Raw genomic sequence first — 22,334 nt, 5'->3', positions numbered from 1 at the left:
TGTTGGTGGGGCCGTTTCTTGGTGTTCCAGGTTGTAGAACATTGTCGCACGAGTACTATTGAAGCTGAATACATACCAAGTAGTGAAGCTTCTAAGGAAGCTATATGGTTGAGTAGACTTGCAGAGGATCTCGGCATGTCTATGGGTACTGTAGTATTGGGATGTGATAGCCAGAGAGCTGTATATTTGGCCAAGAATGCCATGTATCATTCACGCACAAAGCATATAGATGTGCGATATCACTTTATTAGACAAATTCTGGAAGATGGTCTAATCACATTGACCAAGATCAAAACACAAGACAATCCTACAGAAGTCTAAGCAAAGCTCAGCATGAGCATTGCATATGACTAGTGGGAGTTGGTTGACCTCTAAGTGGGAGATTGTTGGGATAAAGGCCCGTTTTCACCTCCATGTAGTATAGTACACGCACATTATTTAGTTGTACATGTGAATGCACCCTTATATGCCCTAAGTATAAATACATTTTATTTTTTGTGTACCAACATATTGTTGGTACACTCAACTCTAATCGTACTTCCACTCCCTCTCTGACTCTCCGTCACTCTCACTCCTCAAATTGCTGCTCAGTTGAGATCCAAGAGATGAGGAAGCATGAGAATATATATGCCAAATAAATGCCATAAAATATGACTGGTTGGCCAACATTAAATGTTGCTGCAAATAATGCCAAATCACAATAAGTATTGACAAATAAAATGCCTAAAATATCTTTGGTGTCCAACATGTTGTACCACATGCACAAACTTAGCCATGAATTGACTAATCTGCTAATACCCTCTCTCAGATCATTGTTGATTTGATAATGATAATGTCTCATCATAGTATAAACAACAATGTCTATCAGAGTAGAACCATGGATACCCAAGTAGTGGGTGTGCAAGCCACCACCAAGGTGCCTTGGAGAGAACCTAATGTCGATATCGATTGTACCAGTTCTTGAAGATAGAGAAGATCATAGCAGCTCTCAATGTTTGTCAATAATGCCTTTGATGTAGCACACATGACCATCCTATCACCAATGCCACAGTGCATAAATGACCATGGATGCCCCTTCTTTGGCTAGACTGCCAAAGTGTTCCCTCATGTGAGGTTCAGATGAAAGCCACCCGCTCTCTGTCAAATAACCAATCCATCATGAACTTGGATGTCAATCCCAGCTTCAGGATTTGAACCTGCTAGACTTTGGTCAATGCGTCAAGGACATCTCTCTCTAGATCCTGTGCATCTGTATAGAAATATAGATGAGGCGCGGTTGCCCCATCTCACTATCCTCTCACACTCCCTCTCTAGCACAGGAAAGTCGTGAGGGATGACCTCACCACCACCACCACTAGAAAGCAATTGAGGAAGGGGCCACCAAGCCCTTTCCATGATCCAAAGAAGAGGATCTCTTCTATGCCTTGGATTTCACCTTGGCCGGAAGATGTGAGTTGGAATCTGAGGCAGATGAGGACTCGTCGAAAGCACTGCTTTCTCATGGTTGTCTTCATCAAAATCAATTGGAACAGGCGAAGGCCGTTGAGGACGTGCAATAGCTGTCAAAAGATGACGTACCAGCGAGACAATAGGGTTTGTGGGGAGGAACACGGAGTGAACTCGGCAAACATGGAGAAGAGAAGAGAAGAGAGAAGAAACTTTGATGAATGGAATGATGAAGATCTGAATCATGGAGTGAATGTGATCCAAGGGAACAAGGGTGCCGTAGCACAAGGAAGATGATGATGACAGCCACAAACCACGAACCACAATGTTTTCTTGAAGGGTTGTGAGGGTAGTGGAGAGGCTGGAGAGAAGAGGTGACAGATTGAATGAATCAGCTGTGAGGAATGAATGAGAGAGTGGCCTATAAATAGGCATAGTTAGTCTAGGATGGCGCCCCTTTTTGGGGCTACAAACCCTGAACGCAAAACGCAGAAACGTAAAAATGCAAACTGCGGGTGAAGGGTTTCTCAACACCTCCCCTCAGACCCAAAAAGGGGAACAAGAGAAGAGTGAGGTGGAGATGCAATGCTTATGTAGTAGGTGCCACTTGGACAGTGTTCCTTGTGGGGAAATTGTTCACTTGCCCAAGCGCCCTAGTACAAAGATGATGAAAACATGCAATGCATAGGAGGAATGTCGGACTTTGTGTGGTGCCGAGAACCATAAGGATATGCGTGTACTTGATCTTGAGAGGTGGCTCCATGCTGACCAAGTGACCAAGGCAAGAAGAAGAGAAGGAAGATGTAGAGGATCCCGAAGATCCAAGATTTCCACCGAATAGGGACTTTGCAGTAAAGAACACTAGATAGAGTGAACTGGAGAACCCAAAACTCAACCTCGGGAGAGAAGCCACTAGCTCTGTGCATCCATCGAAGGCCTTGTCACCAAGTCGTGGCTGAACCTCCAAGGTTCCATTCTAGGTGGTACATGAAGATCCTGGGTATTAGTAGAAGAGATGACTGGTCAAAGACAGCCACCCCAAGAAAGTAGAGGATGGGTGAAGAACTTCATGTGGAGTAGGTTCTCCCTCTGAGGTGGGAGGTGGAGGGCCCCCCACTGAAGTCGAAGAAGAAGTAGATGCCTCCTCCGAGGGCAAAGAAATAATATCCCCCTTTGAAGTAGATAGGGAATCCAAAAACTCATGGATCACGAACTCCGAAATGTTTGATGACGAAGGAAGTGTCGCCGGTCGTGCTGAAGAAGGTATATGGGGTGCCGAAGAGCTCCTAGAGGTAGCCTCTCAAACCTGAGTAGTCGAGGGTGGGGCTCAGAATGAGCAAGAGGTGGGCAACAGACTGTCTCTCAGTGCAGCAGACTGGGTAGTTGAAGAAGAGGAAGGAGTTGAGCAGCCACTGTCTCTCGAAGGAGTAGACTGAGGAGGAGACGGTATCAAACAATCACTGTCTCTTGGTGGAGTGGATGGCAGAGCCGTAGGTCGTTGAAGCCACTATACCGGAAAATAAGTGGGAGAAGACTGCCGTTGGCATTGCGACGATCTCCAGGAGGTCATAGCGCCAATCGGTCCTCCATGTGCTCGAAAGGACTTAGTGCACATCGGATGCGTCTTATTGCCTTGAGCATAGTACTTTGATAGCCGATGCAAAATGATCTCTGTGGCCTAGAAAGGAGAGGTGGCACAAGGAGTGCCTAGTGGAAGATGCATATACTCCGGGGGGGTGGGGAGCAAAGGTCGAAGTCGGAAAGCATCGGTGGTATGTCTAGTGGTGCTACAGTAGGAGCACCTAGTAGTCTGGCCATCTGTTGGTAAAGAAGCCATGGATACCAGTGTGCCTTGCTGAACCACGAACCGCAATGTCCGCCTCAAGGGGTGTGAGGGTAGTGTGAAGCACGAACCGCAATGTCCGCCTCAAGGGGTGGAAGGGCAGTGGAAGGGCTGGATGTGAGCTGCCAGGGGGGGGAGGATTCGACCAACAGTAAGAGGTTGCAATGCATGTGAGGAGAGAGAAAGACTAAAATGGCAGGCAACAGGTGGGCAATACAGCCTGTAAGAGAGAGAAAGACTAAAAACGCAGGAAAAAACAGCAGCAGCAGTCAATATGCTGAAATCAGCTCTGAACAGTGTGTGATAGCCTGGAAACAGGTGCCAGACTGTTGTAGACAGCAATGGCGAGCTTGGACTGCGATGTCCTCCGTGTTTGGGGTGTGGGCGGCAAGCTGAAATACCTGAAATCTGTAAAAACGAGATTGTTTTCTGAATGGAGAGTGATCAACAACAGTCGTTCTGCTGTAAACAGCTGTAAACTGCAGGTGGAAGGCTGGAAATAGGCGCCAGATTGTAGATGACAGCAAGGGACAGCTGAGACTGTGATGTCGTCCACGAAAGGGGTATAGGCAGCAAGCTGAAAATACATGAAACTTGCAAAAACGAGATTTTGATGCAGTGGAAGAAGAAGAGAAGTGGATGCCGAACCTACCATCGGTCTTTCCCTTCACTGGAGTGGAGGATCTTTGCCATTGTTTGAGCAGAACTGGCTCTGATACCATGTTAAAAGATGACGTACCAGCGAGACTGTAGGGTTTGTGGGGAGGAAGACAGAGTGAACTCGGCAAACATAGAAAAGAGAAGAGAAGAGAGAAGAAACTCTGATGAATGGAATGATGAAGATTTGAATCATGGAGTGAATGTGATACAAGGGAACAAGGGTGCCGTAGCACAAGGAAGATGATGAAGACAGCCACGAACCACGAACCGCAATGTCCTCCTGAAGGGGTGTGAGGGTAGTGGAGAGGCTGGAGAGAAGAGGTGACGGATTGAATGAATCAGCTGTGAGGAATGAATGAGAGAGTGGCCTATAAATAGGCATAGTCAGTCTAGGATGGCGCCCCTTTTTGGGGTTGCAAACCCTAAATGCAAAATGCAGAAACGCAAAAACGCAAACTGCGGATGAAGGGTGAAGGGTTTCTCAACAATAGCTTCGCAAACCATGTGCCACAACCACTTTTGGATGAACCAGGCCTTCATTACCACACTCCATGTGTGATAATCAGGTCCATGGAGCTTGTTATCAGTGGATGTGCATGGAGGAGCCATTTATAGAGGATTTAGATTAGAAGAGAAGTAAAGAAAAGAAGGTATTTGGAGAGGGAACACAGCCAAAACACAAGCACAGACTGCAAAAAGCAAGACTTCACATACAGTATAACCCAAAATTTGACTGAAATAAGACAAAAGCTGCTGCAAAAAATCAGTAAAAAACTGCCAAAATACCAAAAACGGCCTAATAATGAGTGCCCAGCCAGGAGGAGACGCAGAGGGACCATAACGCAAGCTGAAACGGACATGTAGGCTGTACGGATGCTGATGTTAGCAAAAAACGCAGGTAAAACAGGTCGCCTAGTTGGAGCAGAAGTCTCATGATTAGCAAGGGTGAAAACAGTCCTGAAATCAGCAAGAAATCATAGTGAAGCACTGCTCCTAAAATCTGATACCATGTCAGAAGTGGTGCAGCAATGGAAGCATAAACATGTGCTGAAATAAATTGCTGAACACAAGACAAAAGAAAAGAAAGAGAGAACACAATACAGATGAGAACTTAGATGTATACTTAGGAAATGGAATAAATATACCAAGACATGAGATAGTACAAAAGCAATGTGAGTCACCAACTGTGGGGGCACTGGCACATGCTCCCTCCCCCCAAGAACTATCAGGTGATAAAAATGAATGTGGAGGAAGCTAGAGAATATATAGGCCAAATAAATGCCATAAAATATGACTGGTTAGCCAACATGAAATGCTGACCGATTGGCTGCAAATAATGCCAAATCACAATAAATATTGACAAATAAAATGCCTAAAATATCTCCGGTGCCCAGCCTACTGTACCACATGCACAGACTCAGCCATGAACTGACTAATCTGCTAACACTCCTGAGCGGAATCCAATGGAACGATCCTCGAATCCCACATGGTTTGCTGGTACCAATGAGGTAATGGATCTTGTGGAGGGGGCTTGGGAGCTGAAGTGTCTACAGGAAGGTTAGGAGTGGGCAGTCGACATGGCTCAAAAGGCACGATTCCATGAGATGTGAGCGGAGGTGAGGCTGCAGAGTCCGTTGTAGAGGTGCACGATGTCCCTCTCATCAAAGGTGATTTTTCTCCTAATGATGACCTTGTTTACAGAGGATTGAACAAACAATAGGCTTTCACTTCGGAAGCATAGGCCACAAAGATCAATAGATCAGCTCGAGGGTGAGCTTTTCTATCTTGTCATTAGGGGTGTTCATATAAGCATGACTATCGAAGACTCTAAAGTGAGAAACAATAGGTTGAGAGCCAACGAATGCCTCATACGGAGTTTTTTTAGGGACCACCGTAGTTGAATATCGGTGAAGGATGTACATTGAAGTGTTAATAGTCTCAATCCAAAGGTGTTTGGGGAGCCGTGCTGCGAATAACATAGATCATGACATATATTCATGATTGTTTGGTTTCTACGCTCTCTGACCCCATTCTATGTAGGGGAGTTGGTAGAGGTGAGTTTCCATCATGCAATGCCCTGCTCTTGTAGAAACTTAGAGAACTTGTGGGAGGTAAACTCGCCACTAGAATTACTCCTCATAGTACCCACATGATGTCCAGTCTGGTTATGAACTAGTAGCACCCAAGCATTGAAATAAGTGAAGGCATCTGACTTGTGCTCAAGGAAGTACACCCACATGTACCTAGAGAAATCATCCACTGTCAAAAAGAAGTATAATGCGCCATTCAAGGTGACAATGGATGTAGGACCACAAAGATCTACATGAATAAGTCTAAGGGTTTCTTTAGCACGTGTGGTAGATTATTGAGGAAAGGGTGTACAATGTTGCTTACTTAGCTAACATGCTTTATAGACTTCTTCTGCTAGTTTTAGGTGTGGAAGGCCCTCAACCATCCCTTGATGCAACAGTTGATAAAGAGTCATATCTAAGACGTCCTAAGCAAAAATATCAAAGATGCTCAACGTCCATGGGCTCTTATGTGGTGGCCAAGGCTTGGAAGCGATGAAAGTTTGAATTATCAGTAGTTGGCTCGGTAAGAAAATGGATCATGTGGTAAAGGCCATTAAGCTGTGCCTTGCCGTGAGCAATCACTAAATTAGTCTGAGAGTCTAGGACCTCGTTTGTGATCGCTGTGAAGAAAACTACTCATCCTAACTAGCAAATTGTTAAATGGACAACACGTTCACCCTAAGGTGGGAAATATGATAGACATCATCCAATGAAGCCAAATCCGGATTCTAGTAAGTGGGAAAATTGATGTGACCTTGGGCCTGAATCTTGACCGAGAATTATTTTCTATGCAGATTCTCTCGGCTATAGGGTCTTTGGAACTAAAAATGTTATCTATAGGAGTCATGTGATAAGTGGTTCCACTGTCATAACCCTGCTACATGTGAGCCGAGAGTTAGTAGGGATGTTGTTTTTGATAAATGAGTAGCCGGTACAACAATGTGTAGAATGCAGTTGGGGTTGATAAGTATGAGAGTGTAGCTGTGCAGAAAATAGTTCAGTAGTCATAGACATTAAATGAACCACGAGAGTCTCCTAATCCTGGTTCTATTGATAGACCTTGGAGTGGCAGATTGAGGTCACAGATTATTCTACTAAGTACATCATAGATATCAAGAAAAGATAAAGAGAAAGTTGTGAATTTACCTATTGTGATAGATATATCATTAGGTTTCTCTCATGTTGATGTTGATTTAGATGGCTCTGAGTAGAGCTTGGATGAGGGTTTTGGGATTTTTTCTATTAAAACACTTGGTGTGCGGAAGACACAAGAGGATGCTAAAGCACTTGATAGTGTTCTAGATCCACGTAGGTCAAGTAGAGTGAGAAAGCCAACGCAACGATTGATATATGATAGCTATATAGCTTATCACTATGCATACATGGCTAAGGTTGTAAAGGATGTGGAACCCACTTGTTTTGAGGATGGAGTGGGTAATGAGTATTGACATTGTGCTATGGATGAAGAGATTGTTGTACTTATGGATAATGACACATGGGAGTTTGTGCCTTTATATGGAGGCAAGAAAGCTATTGGTTGCAAATGGGTTTACAAGGTCAGCATAAGTCAGATGGATCTATTCAACTATCATGAGGACATGTATTTTTGAAACCTCACTTAACATGTGGATTAATTTTTAATCACATGGTTAAGTAAATGTTGCACATGTGAGGTGTAATTGGGTTTAGAGTAAATTTACAAGTCTGGGATCCGAGGAAATCGCGGGATGTCAAAGGCAAAAGTTGCTATAAGTTATGCTGCAGAAGTACTTGGCGTTATTTGGTGCTAGTTGTTGGCCTAGGTCATTCATTTGGCCATAAGTGTCAGTCGGTGACACTAGAGAAGTGGCGTTTAATGGTATCTAACGCCAATATGATGGTCAAAGATGGCGCAGAGACTCAAAAATGGAAGTTGCATAGCCAATTTAATTATTGGTCAGTCAGATTATTTTTCAAGGCATTGAAATAATTATTAGATTAATTTTTAGTATTTAAAGACTGAAAATTAATATTTAACTATGGATAATACTGGAAAAACCATTTGGGAAGACTGTCACTTGTCAAAAATGCCCATGCAAGATTGAAAAACGTCTTTAGAGGCTGGAGAGAGGCATTTTAGTGTATTTAGTTTGCAAGAGAGAGGGAGGAGATGCTGTTGGTCTAATTTGCAGCCATTGGAGGACCTTCTAAGGCAATTAGGGGTAGGAAAATACCAATCAACAATAGGTGTCAGCACCTACAGCCGTTGAGACAGGGCAGTAGCAGTAAATGACAGATTTTCTTCAGTTCTTCGTGAAGAAAGTCTGAATTTTCTTTCTCCTCAGCATTCTCTTTCATCTCCTAGCCTTGCTCCAAAGGTTACAGCATTGAGATCACGAGAGGTTAAGAAATTTCAGATTTCTCTACTATAAACCCTAATCAGTAGAAATTAGGTTTCTGCAACAGCCTCGGGAAGCGTCCCAAAAATTGGAAGCTCCAAGACTTGGATTCAATAGGGCTGAAGCTGTTTTCAGTCAAATTCAGGTGAAGGGATCAGCAAATCAATGAATTTGGGGCATTTTCCATCTCCATCAAAGCGCATGAAGGCCAATTGATTGTCGGGATGAAGGGGCAAATCAGATTGAAGACTTGCTGGTCACTTTGGACAGCAAGGGGAGTTGGAATATCGAAAAGGATTGGGAGAATCCCATTGTACATCAACTTCTTCAATTAAGCTAAATAAATATTGAAAGGGGTGCTAGTTTTGGGGCCAACAAGGTGTCCAATGTCCAAGATTATATGGTAAAGTGTGCATTTCAGTTTTGTGAATTTGTTAATTGCTGTAAATAGTGCTTAATCAGGTTATTTACCACCCTATCCAAGGAGGAAGACTGGTTTCATTAAGCGCTATAAGGCACGATTGGTTGCCAAAGGGTATGTGCAGACTCATTTAGCACAGAATTCTGTCTTTCACGCAAAGACAAAGCACATGCAGGTGAAGTATCACTTTGTTAGGGATGTACTTGACAACAAAGGCATTGAGCTTGTCAAGGTACATACAGATGATAACTCTACAGACCTTACGAAGGGTCTTCCAACTGAGCGGTTTGCTTATTGCCACTAGATGATGGGGGTTGGATAGTATATGTGTCTCTCAACTTTGTACATACATAGACTTAGCCGATTCTTTCCCTTACCTTCAGGCACATTGCCTTTAGATGGAAGGTTGTTGGGAATAAAGGCTTATTATGCCTTTTACCGTGTTCGGGTGTGCACGCACCCTTCACTTGTTGTACTTTATATATATTCAAAACCTAAAAGTGGTACACTAGTCTTTGGTACCGAACATCAAGTGTCATACTCACTTTTCTCACTACTGCTCTCAACTCTCTATGCATTCACTCTTAGCTCTGAAAATTGTCCATCATGGCATGCAAATGGGTATGGTTTTTATCCCATCTTTGAAACTGCACATTTGCATTGATCAATGATCATCGAGGACTGATTAACAAATGCTGGTTTTCAATGTATGATCATTAATATTCAGTGGTATTCAGCTGGTTTTGTGGAGGGCAGCATATGTTATGATGCCATTGATGTTTTAGCCATGGTTTATACTTGGTTTATGCTATGCTATAGTTTGGTTTTGCTAGATGAGTTGAGCTCATGAGAAATAGACATGTCACATGATAATTTGGCAATGTTTTTGAGATTCTTTATGAGTATTATGTTATGTTATGAGTGGCTGGTATTTTTTAACATGTGTTGGGCATATGGAATGGTTGAGCAATAGTACACAATGTTGTGCTAACTATGATGCCTTGTAGAAATTCTAGTCTACTATTTTGCTTTTGATGCATCTGGTAGTGCAATCAAGGACGATTACAAGGATTTTAAGGGGAAGAATTGTCATGAGAATATGTATTTTTGAAATCTCACTTAACATGTGGATTAATTTTTAATCACATGGTTAAGTAAATGTTGCATATGTGAGGTGTAACTGGAGTTAGAGTAAATTTGCGAGCCTAGGACCCGAGGAAATCATGGGATGTCAAAGGCAAAAGCTGCTACAAGTTATACTACACAGGTACTTGGTGGTATCTGGTGCCAATTGTTGGCAAAGGTCATTCATTTGGCCATAAGTGTCAATTGGTGACACTATAGAGTGGCCTTTAATGGTACCTAACGCCAATCCGATGGTCAAAGATGGCGCAGAGACACTCGAGAATGGTAGTTGACTAGCCAATTTAACTATTGACTAGTCAGTTTTTTTTTTTTTTTGGCACCGAAATAATTAATAGATTGATTTTTAATATTTAAAGACTTAAAATTTAATTACGGATAATGCTGGAAAAACCATTTGGAAAGGCTTCCATTTGGCAAACTTGCCCATGAAGGCTAGTGGGAGGCTGAAGAAGAGGAAAAACGTGACCATTCTACTGTTGTGAATCGTGGGGAGTTGTTGGAGCTGATTGGGACTGTTTTTCCTCCATTTTCCAGTAGGAAAGAGTAAGTTAGCTGCAAGTGACAGCTCTTGGGGACCTCCAAACTGCAACTGACAGCATCTACGCTGCTAGTGGAAAAGATCTCTTTGATGAGCCTGAATGGCGATGATCCAAGGTGCACGATTGGAACTTGAAGTATAATTGGCCTTACTTCTCGACCAACAAGAAGGGAATAGTCAGAACCAGGAGAACCAGGAGTAATTGGACAAAGACAGCTCCGATGACAAATATGAGGATTGTTGTTCCTTCAATGAAGAGAGAGAAAAGAAAGTTGATACCCTAGAGTACAACATTGGGGGACATATGATTGAACAAATACGAGTAGACCCCAGACCACGTAAGCAGAGTGCACTTAGAGTAGGGAAAGGAATCAAACACAAGGACTACGATCAAACTTGGTTGGAGTACACGAGCGTAATCGACTACGAGCAAGTAGGTCTAGCCCAACCAAGTGATGTATCACTGCTGCAAATGGACTCACCTTCTGAGCTACGACCATCAGGAGAGAACCCCTCTTTCTAGCAAAGATGGAGAGTTCAATTCCGAGCATTTATTATAGGTGACAATAGGGAGAGGGTTTCCAACATCAGGCGATAGCATTTACAGGCTGTTGAGATAGGGCAGCAGCAGCAGATTGACAAATTTTCTTGAGTTTTTCGCGAACAAAGTTTGAATTTTCTCTCTCCTCAGCATTCTCTCTCATCTCCCATCCTTTCTATAGCCTTGCTTTAAAGATTACAGCATTGAGATCACCAGAGGTTGAGAAATTTCAGATTTCTTTGCTGTAAACCCTAATCTGGCAAAAATTAGGGTTTATCAATAGCCTCGGGAAGTTGCTAGAAATTGGAAGCTCCAAGACTTGGAATCAACAAGGCTGAAGCTGTTTTCAGTCAAATTCAAGTGGAGGGACCAGCAAATCAATGAATTTGGGGCATTTTCCATCTCCATTAAAGCGGGTGAAGGCCAATTGACTGCTGAAATCAAGTAACCACTGGTTGACCTTCTGTCATAGGCACAACCAGCCCAATTAGCATCAGTAAACCCTATCAAGTCAAGAGATTTTCCATATGCATAAAACAACCTATAATCTGTAGTACCCTTTACATATCTCAAGATCCTCCTGACTGCATCTAATGTGGTTTGCGAGGCTTCTGCATGAATTGACTAATCAGCCCCACTGCATAACATAAGTCAGGATGGGTAATATATCAAGCTGCCCACCATCTGTCGATACATGGTCACATTCTGTATGTCATTCCCAACATCAATTTGCAGCTTGACATTTTGATTAAGAGGTGTCTCCATAAGTTTTCATTCAGCCATACCATACTTCTGTAACATGTCATGAGCATATTCCTTTTGTAGCGTTTGCATTCAGCTATACTATACTTCTGTAACATGTCATGAGCATGTTGCTTCTGTAGCAGCCATATAGCTTGAGACGTAGAGACTACCTCAATCCCAAGAAAATACTTTAGTTCACCAAGGTCTTTGACTTTGAATTCAGCCTGTAAACATGATTTAATTTCAGCAATGCCCTCTTCATCATCTCCAATGATGATAAGATCATCTACATAAACCACTAGAAACACATATCCACGATCTGTCTTCTTCGTGAACAGACTGTAATCTGCATCACCCAATCTAAATCCATGTTACTGTAAATAACTGCTGATCCGAGCATTCCATACTCTAGGTGCCTGTTTCAGTCCATATAAAGCCTTTTTCAGCTTACATACATGTGTAGGAAAGTCCGGTGAACATAGCCTTCAAGCTGCTCCATATATACTTCCTCAACCAAATCACTGTTCAAGAAATCATTCTTGATATCCATTTGCCATGATATCCAGCCTTTGTATGTTGCCAAAGCAATAACAGTTCTTACTGTTGCCATTTTAGCCACTGGACTGAAATTCTTCTCATAGTCAAGGCCATATTGCTGTGCATACTCTTTTGCAACCAGCCTGGCCTTATAGCGTTCTAACGAACCATCTGACTTGCACTTAACCTTGTATACCCATTTGCAACCAATGGGGGCTTTGCCTTCAGGCAACTCAACCAATTCCCATGTCTCATTTTCAGCCAGGGCTGCATACTCCTCATCCATGGTAGCACATCAGTTATTATCTGTAACTGCATCATCAAACTTTGTAGGTTCTTTGTAACCTATCACACTGGCCATATATGCATAATGGCGGGCTGAATAACCAGTGTATGTAAATTTGTCAACTGGTTTTGTGACTCTCTCAGATCTCCGTAATTGTGGTTCACTTTGAGCTTGCCTCTCATGAGGTGATATATAACGACTTTGCCTTGCTCCAGGCGTCATAATAGATGAAATGCCCAACTCACTATCCAAACTGTTGCTGTTAGATGACTCATAATCTGCTATAAGTGGACCTGTCACATCCTCAAGCACCTTTTCTTTTCCCTTATCCAATCTTCCTCTCACTGACATATCCGTGTCAGTGGACGTAGGAGTATGACTCCACAAGCGTCCTGACCAAGGACTTACTGTAGGTGACCCATCACCTCTAGGACCACTCATAGATGTACTCACTGTAGGTATATTTTCAGCATTACTAGTGTTGGCTGATCCATCAGTAGCCACTGCAATAGGATTACCATACCATGATGCCAGCTCATCAAAAATAACATCTCTGCTAATCAATGTCTCATGTGTAGACGATACATAACACTTGTAAGCTTTCCGGTCTTGTGCATAACCAATGAACACACTCTTGACAGCTTTAGGATCCAATTTCTTCCTATTTTCATCAGGAACATGCACATATGCAATGCTGCCAAATACCTTCAAGTGTGAAATGTCAGGCTTATGACCATACAACCTCTCATATGGAGTTACATTATGAATCCCTGCTGTAGGAGTTCTATTCAACATATAGACAACAGTCACTACTGCTTCAGCCCAATAATCATTTGGCAAACTCTTCTCATTCAGCATGGCTCTTGCTGATTCCATCAATACCCTATTTTTTCTTTTTGCTACACCATTTTGCTGTGGTGTATAACTGCAAGTTAACTGTCTTCTGATCCCATGTTTAGGAAGGTACCTGTCAAAGTAATTAGAGACATATTCTCCACTTCCATTTGATCTAAGACATGAAATTTTACAGTTGAACTAATTTTCAGCATGCTTCTTGAAGTCCTTGAATGCATCAAACACATCATCCTTATGTTTCAGTATGTAAAGCAAGTATACCTGCTGAAATCATCAATGAAGGATACATAGTAACGAGCACCACCAAACGAAGCATTATGAGACAGACCCCATACATCTAAATGTACCAATTGCAAGGGTCGTGAGCTATTCTGTACATGTCTCATAAATGGAAATTGTGCTTGCTTTCCAAACTGACATGCATCATATATATGTCCAAAGTCATGATACTTGAACTTAGGCAATCCAAGCACAATCTCCTTCTGTTGCATAAATTTCAGCTTTTGTACATTCACATAGCCAATCCGCTTATGCCATATCTTAACATCCCGTATAGTACCATTATCATGTGCAAATATGATTGCTTTCAATTCTGGAATTGATGCATCAAGAGTAAACATTCTGCCATCTCTTTGGCCTCTAGCAATTAATTTGTAGCCATTACCATATTCTTCACAAAGCATCCATTTCTATTAAATCTCACCTGCAGTTGCCATTTGTCCAATTGACAAAAGATTCTTGGTTATTGTAGGTACATGTAATACATCATGCATGCTCTTTTTCTTGCCATCAGGCATCAACGGCGGAACAATTCCTGTGTGCTGCATGTCATGCTGGGTGTCATCCCTAGGACACACATAACCATGTGAACTTGCAACCATCTCATCAAACCATTCTCCATGGGATGTCATATGATTTGAAGCCCCTAAATCAATGTACCATCTCTTATCTCTGTTCTGCTTAGATGCATTCTTATACACATGTTGCATGGCAAACAATCTGTCAACTTGCTCATCATGAGCACCGCTAGAAAATGCATAGTGTCCATGATGTTTGCCCTTTGCCTTTATATCTCCCTGCTTCTTGTAACAATCCTTTGCAATGTGTCCATATCTGCCGCAATAATGATAGTCATTATCTTTGTTTGACTAATCATTTGACTGCCATGAACCAGATCCACCACCTCTACCATGGGGTGATCACCCCCTGGCTCTAAAGCCGCCAGCCGGCCCTGTGTATTTGTGCCATTCCAGGCATTTTGCTGATAGTGTCTATAAGTGTTTTAAGTGTCTCCTCGACACCTCGAAAAGAGCCACGGCCTCTGCCGCCTCTACCACACTGGCTAGAGTAAAGAATAGTGTCTTTGCTTTGAGACGTACTAGAACCTGTATTCAGCCCAAGCTTAACTTCCTCATGTAGCAGCAAAGCAATCAACTCATCCTAATCAGGGGATTCAACTCTCATAGAAATAGACGTATCAAATGCTTTATACTCTTTGCCAAGTCCATTCAATGTCACTGCAATCATATCATCCTCAGACAATGAAGATCCAATGGTGGCAAGCTGATCCGCTATGTTCTTGATCTTTGTAGTGTAGGCTTGAATGCTTCTGCCATTCCTAGTCATGTTATTGAACTATTGTTTTAGCTGAATCTTTCTTATATGTGTTACATTTTCATAATTCTTCATGAGTATATCCCATGCATCCTTTGGGGAACTACATCCAGTAATCTGTATAACCATAGCATCTGATATACATAAGGAAAACCAATGTAACACCTTGTATGCTCTCTCAGTCCATAGCTTATGAGCCATTTTCTGATCATTTGTTGGATTCCTTTCATGCATTTCAAGTTCAGTCTCATCACCTGTACATAAGTCCCAATAACCTCTACCAACAAAAAATCTTCATATGGAACTTCCATAAAGCAAAATTTTTGTTGTCTAGCTTTTCTCCCACAATTTGAGTCATATTGTGAGTGCCTTGAGTATTTGCCATAGTTGCAGCTTAGGTATTCAGTGATGTATACAACCTATAAGTATCTAACTCCTTTTCCTACAGTTCATGACCAGTTTCTCGCTATTCAGGACAGTTTTGCTGACAACCTGCTTGCTATAAACTATATTCCAACAATGAAAAAACACAATCAATTGAGCATAAACCAAGCTCAAATCAGTTCAAAACATTTTATGGTAGTGGCAAAACATCCCAGCAACAAACTATATCCATACAAGTATCAATGTTTGTACTGTATGCAAGTAGTAGTACCAAATACAGCCAGCCCACTGCTATAACCAGCAGTATTTTCTTTGTTAAAACAAGAGTATTCAGACCTCAAAATAGCCCCAAAACATCTCATTCAATTGCCACTCTATGCAAGAGTTGATACATGTCCAACTAGTTAGAATATATTGCATGTATGTCGAGTGAAGATAATAGGCATCATTCTTGCAGACAATAACCAGTCAATACCCTAGTATAACCAGCAACAAATCAGTCCAAACTTCGGACTTTCAGCACTCACAATATCCCCAAAAGCATCTACCACTCAAGTGGTATGATCCAAGCATTTGTCAGTAGCAAATAAGCATCACAGATACTTTAACCTTGTAGGTATATTATTTTCAAATTTAGGATAGCAATCAGTTCACTGTTTCTAGTCTGCAAATAAGCTCCAAAACTAAGCATTTAACACTTCAATATCATGCTCAAATGCATGATAATAAGGGCATATACATTGCTAGGATGAAAGTCACCAGTGCCTTGGAATCACCTGCTGTTTACTGCAGTAAACAACCAGTCTGCACAGGTTTGTGCTGAATATCTCAAAATCTGTAGGGAATTTGAAAAAACTTTCTTCTGCAAACTTGTAGACCACGTCGAAGCGGTCACTTATAGCTGGCCGTTTCTCCAAAAACCATTTCTGTAGCAAGATATAGCTTCTGCAAAAAAACGGGCTGCAAGCACAGTCTCCTTTGATGACATTTTCTTCAAATTTGATGTCTTGATGTCAAATGGCCATTGCCAAGTCTTTAGGCTTCAGGCGTTCAAGCTCTGATACCATGTTGGAAGAGGGGGAGAGACAGAGTGAAGCGGAATATGAGCCTCAGCTCATTGTTGTTCTTCTTCCATTATTCTTCCATCATACTAACTGAAAGAGACTGACACACATAGGTATGACTAACCAAGACTAATTGTGGTTAAGTCACTGACTACACCGACTTATTGAATGTCACACACGTGTATAGCTGTATCCAGCTAATGTGGGTCACACACATAAAGATAGACTGACTGAAGAGTAACGGGAGCTTGATATTCTAACATCGCAGGTACAAGAAGTGAGAAGACTGGTGTAGAACACATCATATGTCGGTGATGGAAGATGTGAGAGAAGTGTCATAGCTAGGTGCTCCTATAAAATGTCTGTACCAAGTAATGAAAGCTTATCCTGAATCTCCTCTATATTGTGGATGTGATCCTTGATTGTAGGGTAATCTGCAACGATAGAGAGTTGTTGTGGCTTCGACTCAAGAGATAAATGATACCCAAATGTCTGTATTTGGAAGAGACGCCAATCTCCTCTATATCTCTATAGCAGTGCAAATATGTCTAACATGCATGAGCACAGAATCTGCACAACTCAAAAGGAGATAAGAGCGGGCTCTAGCATTCAACCAATATCCTAAAGTTGCCGAATCTGCGGTTGCACCATCATTAGGATCCACGGTAAGTCGAGGTATAGGGACAATAACAAAATCCCAAAGGTCACAATCATTGAGGAGACACTCCATGTGGCATGGCCATAGAGGGTAGTTCTTCCCATCTAGCTTGTCAGATGTTGAGAGAGGGGGTGGGACTGGCATCTGCTTTGGAGATGCCATTAATGCTAATCAGGGACCAGAGGCATTGGAAGAATATAGCGGGAAAGAGAGATTGGATGGTGATTGGTCTAAATGATCGCGAACCACATGATCCCCCAAAGTAGACATGTCGGCCATACATGTCCTTCGATAAAGTACCAGTAAGAAAACAAAAGAAGATGCTGCCATTGGAATAAATGGTGACATAAGAGGTGTCCTCGCAATAATTGGGGTCCATTGAGCCATGGTACAGAAGAAGACTGACTGAGGCAAGGTAGACAGGGGAGTATTTGATGTTGAAGGGAACACACAAGGCCGGGTAGAGAAAGGGGCCAGTAAATGTAGACAAAAACAGGTCTTCAACCTGTAAACATAGACAATCCAGGGGCTGGTCAAGTACTTGGAGTGCTCAGAAAGCAAGTCCCTGCATAGACACAAATTGGCCCTGATGTTGGCTTGCTATGGAGGCTGTGTGGATGAAATATGACGTCACCTAGGTCAAAAGAACCTGTCTAGTGTGAAACATAGCAAAACTACTCGCTTGTCTAGCCATGAAGTTGCTGCCCAGGATTGTAATATGCCTGCCTGGTCTGAATAAGGACTCTGTCCAACACAGAAAACAGGCTGCCCAACTGAGAAAAGGACCACCCAGCCTAGAGATTGCCTTGTAGGATCAAAATGCAGATGCGGTAGCAGTGCACTTGCTTGAAAACAGGCCGCCCAGGTTGTGTTGTGCCATCCACGTATGTAGAGTGGCGGCCTTGCTGAAAACACAAGTCTGCACTGAGTAATGGCCGCCCAGCTTGGGAAGAAGCGCTCTCATGCAAAATGCAAAATGTTGATGCCAAACACAGCCTGCTATGGGATGGAAACAGGCCACCCTGCACTATTGGATGTCAAACGCAGGGACTACAACATGTGTGGATGGTGCCTAGCTGGTTTTACCGCGGATAGCATACTCCTCTTTGAGATCTCCAACTCCCACGCGTGGCTCTGATACCATGTAAGAGTGCGCAACGGAAAGAGGAAAGTGAACACGGAGAGAATTAGGAGAGAAAGAGAATGCAAGAGAGAGAACAATGTGACTGCAATGGCTGAAGGTACAAGGTTGTAACAGTCAGCCCCAACATGCAGCTCTATGTGTCAATGTGGGCGCTAGATGGTAGCAGGGGGATGAGAGAATGAGAAGGGCTGGCTGATTTACGAAGGATCAATGATGGATAATAAAACTGGGAGGGTAGGTTGCCTATATATAGGCGAAAAAGAGGGAAAACCCTAAATGTGGTCAAACCCCTAAAAAATAGCCAAAGGTACACAAAAGGAAATGCACTAATGTGCACTCCATCTAAAGTGTCTAAAACACATAAAATGATAGATAAAGACAACGTTAGAGCTCCTAATGTCCTTGTTTGACTCAGACTAAGGAGGAGATGACCGCATAAGACACACATGATTGCTAACAAAATCATGTTATTATCACCCTATTCGAGGAGGAAGGCTAGTTTCAACTTATATTTTTGTTCTATAGTGGATGTTTGCGTGGATCAAAGTATTTATAGAACTTGCTAAGTATGATACTATCTAGCCAAGCCTCAAAACATGGTAGATTTGCACATGTTGATTACACAAAGGATCTCTTGTTTCACCACAAGCCATAAATGGTCCCCCCCCCCCCCCCCCCCCCCCCCCCAACCAACACACACACACACACACACACACACACTCTCTCTCTCTCTCTCTCTCTTTGTGGGATACTGAGTGCTAATATGTCGGACAGAGGCATGGTTATGGCTACATGGATTACACATGAATCACCTTCCACCACTACAGTACAGCTTGGATTGCCCTCACATGGAGCTTAGCCGACAGGAGCTGGAACCGTATCATCAGGATGGACATTATTTAGATACACACATGCAAGACATGGGTGACGCCTATTTAGGAATTTGGAGATAAAGATGGCATTCATCTTTTGCACGTACCCTTGATGGCTTCGTTATCCTCTCGGGATATAAGGATGTACGCTTGTCTCATGGTGTACGATGTGCCATTGAACAACTTGTCATGGGGACGTGAAATTTTAAGATGCTTTAATCTTGCCGATAACATTTGATTAAATTATCAGTCAAATGTGCAAGGTTGCTTAGCACATGTGACGCACATGGCAATTATTTCATGGTAACAAGCCAAGGACCCCAAGGATGCAATGGGTATTAAAGGCAAAAGTTGTAATAAGTTATACCTGATATATACTAGGTGGTACTCAGTGTAAGATTTTGGCCTAGACCAATTCATTGGCCACTAATGTCAGTGGTGACATTAGAGACTAGGCATTAATTAATTAATTAATGCTGATCTAAGGGCAAGACAAATAATTGACAAATCGGTTGGGCCAATTTATCAATTATTTATCTTCCAAGTATCCTTGAGCAGTTATTAGCCTTTATAATTGACAAATTGGTTGGGCCGATTTATCAATTATTTATCTTCCAAGTATCCTTGAGCAGTTATTAGCCCTTAGATCGGCATTAATTAATTAATTAATGCCTAGTCTCTAATGTCACCATTGACATTAGTGGTCAATAAATTGGTCTAGGCCAAAATCTGACACTGAGCACCACCTAGTACTTGTCAGGTATAGCTTATTATAACTTTTTCCTTTGATACCCACTGCATCTTCGGGGTCCTTGGTCTATTACCAGAAATATTTGCCATGTGCATTACATGTGCTAAATAACCTTGCACATTTGATTAATAATTTAATGAAATGTTATCGGCAAGATTAAAGCATCTTAAAATTTCACGTCCTTGTGATAGCTTTGTACATTCTTACACTTGTCACTAGCTACGAATCCAGAAAAGCAGATACAACACAAACTCCCTCCCCTTAGAGGATAGGATTTGCTAGTTCTATCAGCTCGAGCTGAAGACAGAGGAGTACTACATATGTATATGTCCAATTTATTATGAGATCAGAGGGTGTTTCCATTGCCTGTTTAGATAGGGATTCGGGGCACTATCTAGGGTGATGGACTTCCCGGATTAGAGATGCCTTGAGCTCTTCTTATTGGAGCTACACTATCACAGAGAGCACCTCTTAGATAGGGAGCTGCACACCAGCGTACACTTAAGAGTTCTACTGAGCATTGACCACTTCCCCCACTATAGAGCCCTCCTTGGATTGAGTGGCGGCCCCACCATAGGGAACCACCCTAGACATAGCCACAGAGAGGTGCAAAGTCCGTTGACCACGCTTAGCAACTCCTTGCCCTTGCAGGAGGCATCATTTGTAGTTATAGAGGATACTACACCGTCATTGGGGAACCATACCTTGCCACTTAAATTTCTCTATGCTAGATAGACCCATGAGAGAGATCTTGGGATGAGAGTGCCTCTTGAGTAGTTCTACATTGTATCTGGCTTAGACATCATTTTATACTTATCAGCTATGTATTTTTTATTGTTTATTTTCCACTTAGTAATAGGATTAGATGACAGCTATCTTGGGACTTGGGAAAGTTCCATGACTTTTTAAATGTAACATTTTGGTCTCAAGGGCCAATTTGGCCTTTTGTAGATGTTAATGCAACTTTGTTTGTTTGTTTTTTTCTCTCTGTGTGTCCCCCCTCTCTCTCCAAGCAGCCTTATATTGTTTTTCTTATCATTTTGGTTGCTGTTATGCAGGATCAGTATATATTGCACACTGCAGAGTACCAGGATATAAATTTACCTTTTTCATGCAGGCATGGTATGTGGTCCTGGTTCTGACATTCATTTAATAATGCTTTTATCTGCTTATTGTTAATTTTGTACTGGTTTGAATGATTGTAAAAGTGGTGTCGAACTAACAGGTTGCTGTACTGCATGTGCTGTGCGTGTGAAATCTGGAGAACTCTATCAACCACAAGCACTTGGCATATCTCCTGAACTTAAAGCACAGGTTTGACACCCTATCCTTCTTTGCTGCTGCTCCTTGCTCCATCTCCCTTTCTAGATGTACCAAGATATAATCCTGCCTCTTAGCTCCCATCTATGACAGTTTCTAGTGGTCCAATTTGTGTAAGAGAAGTCTAGGGTGGGGATGGCTGTCTGTTGCTGCTGAGCTGATATTTCATTAAGGTGTGCTCCTTTGGAAGTTCTTGTATCCACAAACAAGCACTCTATCCATGATCTAGGCTATGCTCGCTAGATCATTATCTAATTTCTTTTGGTGAAGTAAAATGTGGCGAATCATATTACTCAAAAGTCAAGTAGTGGAGTGCATGGGCTCAACAATCACCCAAGCCACATCAGGTGGAGATTAGGGTTTTCAGACTTGCTCCCTGCTGCCCATGGCTATCTAAGTCCTAGCCCGTCTTTGTCCTGCAGTCCTTGTGGTGTTTCACAAGCAGGCGACTTCATTCCTTGCATATCGTGCTCACTTCCCATGCTGCTGGACAGGGTGGACATTTGCAGGCTTGTGCGACCACTTTCTGGCTCAGTTGGCAGTATTTACTACATTCCAACCAGCATTTAAAGCTGGTCGACAGATTGGAAAATTTCCTGTCTAGGAGGACTCAACCCTTACTGATCATTGCAATCAGTCTCCCTCTCCTTACTGGTCATGATCACATCTGCTTGTACAGTCTTCTCTCTTCAGCCATCATTTTTTCTCTCCTCAGATCTTCTCTCTCCTGCTTGCAATTTGGAACCCTTACTAACTCTGTCCTTGTTCATGTCAAATGCATCTACAGCACTGCTGAAGTCTAGATCAGGTTATCTTATACTAGGTCAAGAACTTTGCTCATCGAGTGACCCTCAAGATGAGGCTACATTGTTAACACTTATTGTGTTCCTCCACTGTTCTGGTGTGAACACTCTCTTATCCATGGGTACTTCACCTTGTAGCCAGAGAAAGGTTTTTTCCCCATGTGAACACCCACTTTAGGTGTGGTACTATAGTACCTTAGGGATTGCATAGTCATCTATCATTCTCACATTAGTGGATGTGACCTTCCAGCAATCTC

General features: G+C 42.4%; 1 protein-coding gene across 2 annotated transcripts in view; it reads left to right on the top strand.

Moving 5' to 3' along the window:
* The window catches only part of FDC2 (2Fe-2S ferredoxin-like superfamily protein), a 53,936-nt gene that overhangs the window by 16,605 nt on the left and 14,997 nt on the right, over positions 1-22,334 (top strand). For both annotated transcript variants that reach the window (XM_087698927.1, XM_087698928.1), the window contains exons 2-3: positions 21,013-21,076; positions 21,180-21,268. In XM_087698927.1, the coding sequence (XP_087555053.1) occupies positions 21,013-21,076; positions 21,180-21,268 (153 nt within the window). The remainder of the gene's footprint in view (positions 1-21,012; positions 21,077-21,179; positions 21,269-22,334) is intronic.

This window comes from Lygodium microphyllum, chromosome 18 (genome assembly GCF_053477565.2).
Source record: "Lygodium microphyllum isolate KBCC chromosome 18, Lygodium_microphyllum_v1.1.10, whole genome shotgun sequence".
Classification (NCBI taxonomy): Eukaryota; Viridiplantae; Streptophyta; class Polypodiopsida; order Schizaeales; family Lygodiaceae; genus Lygodium; species Lygodium microphyllum.
This window is presented reverse-complemented; position numbering and strand designations above follow the sequence as displayed.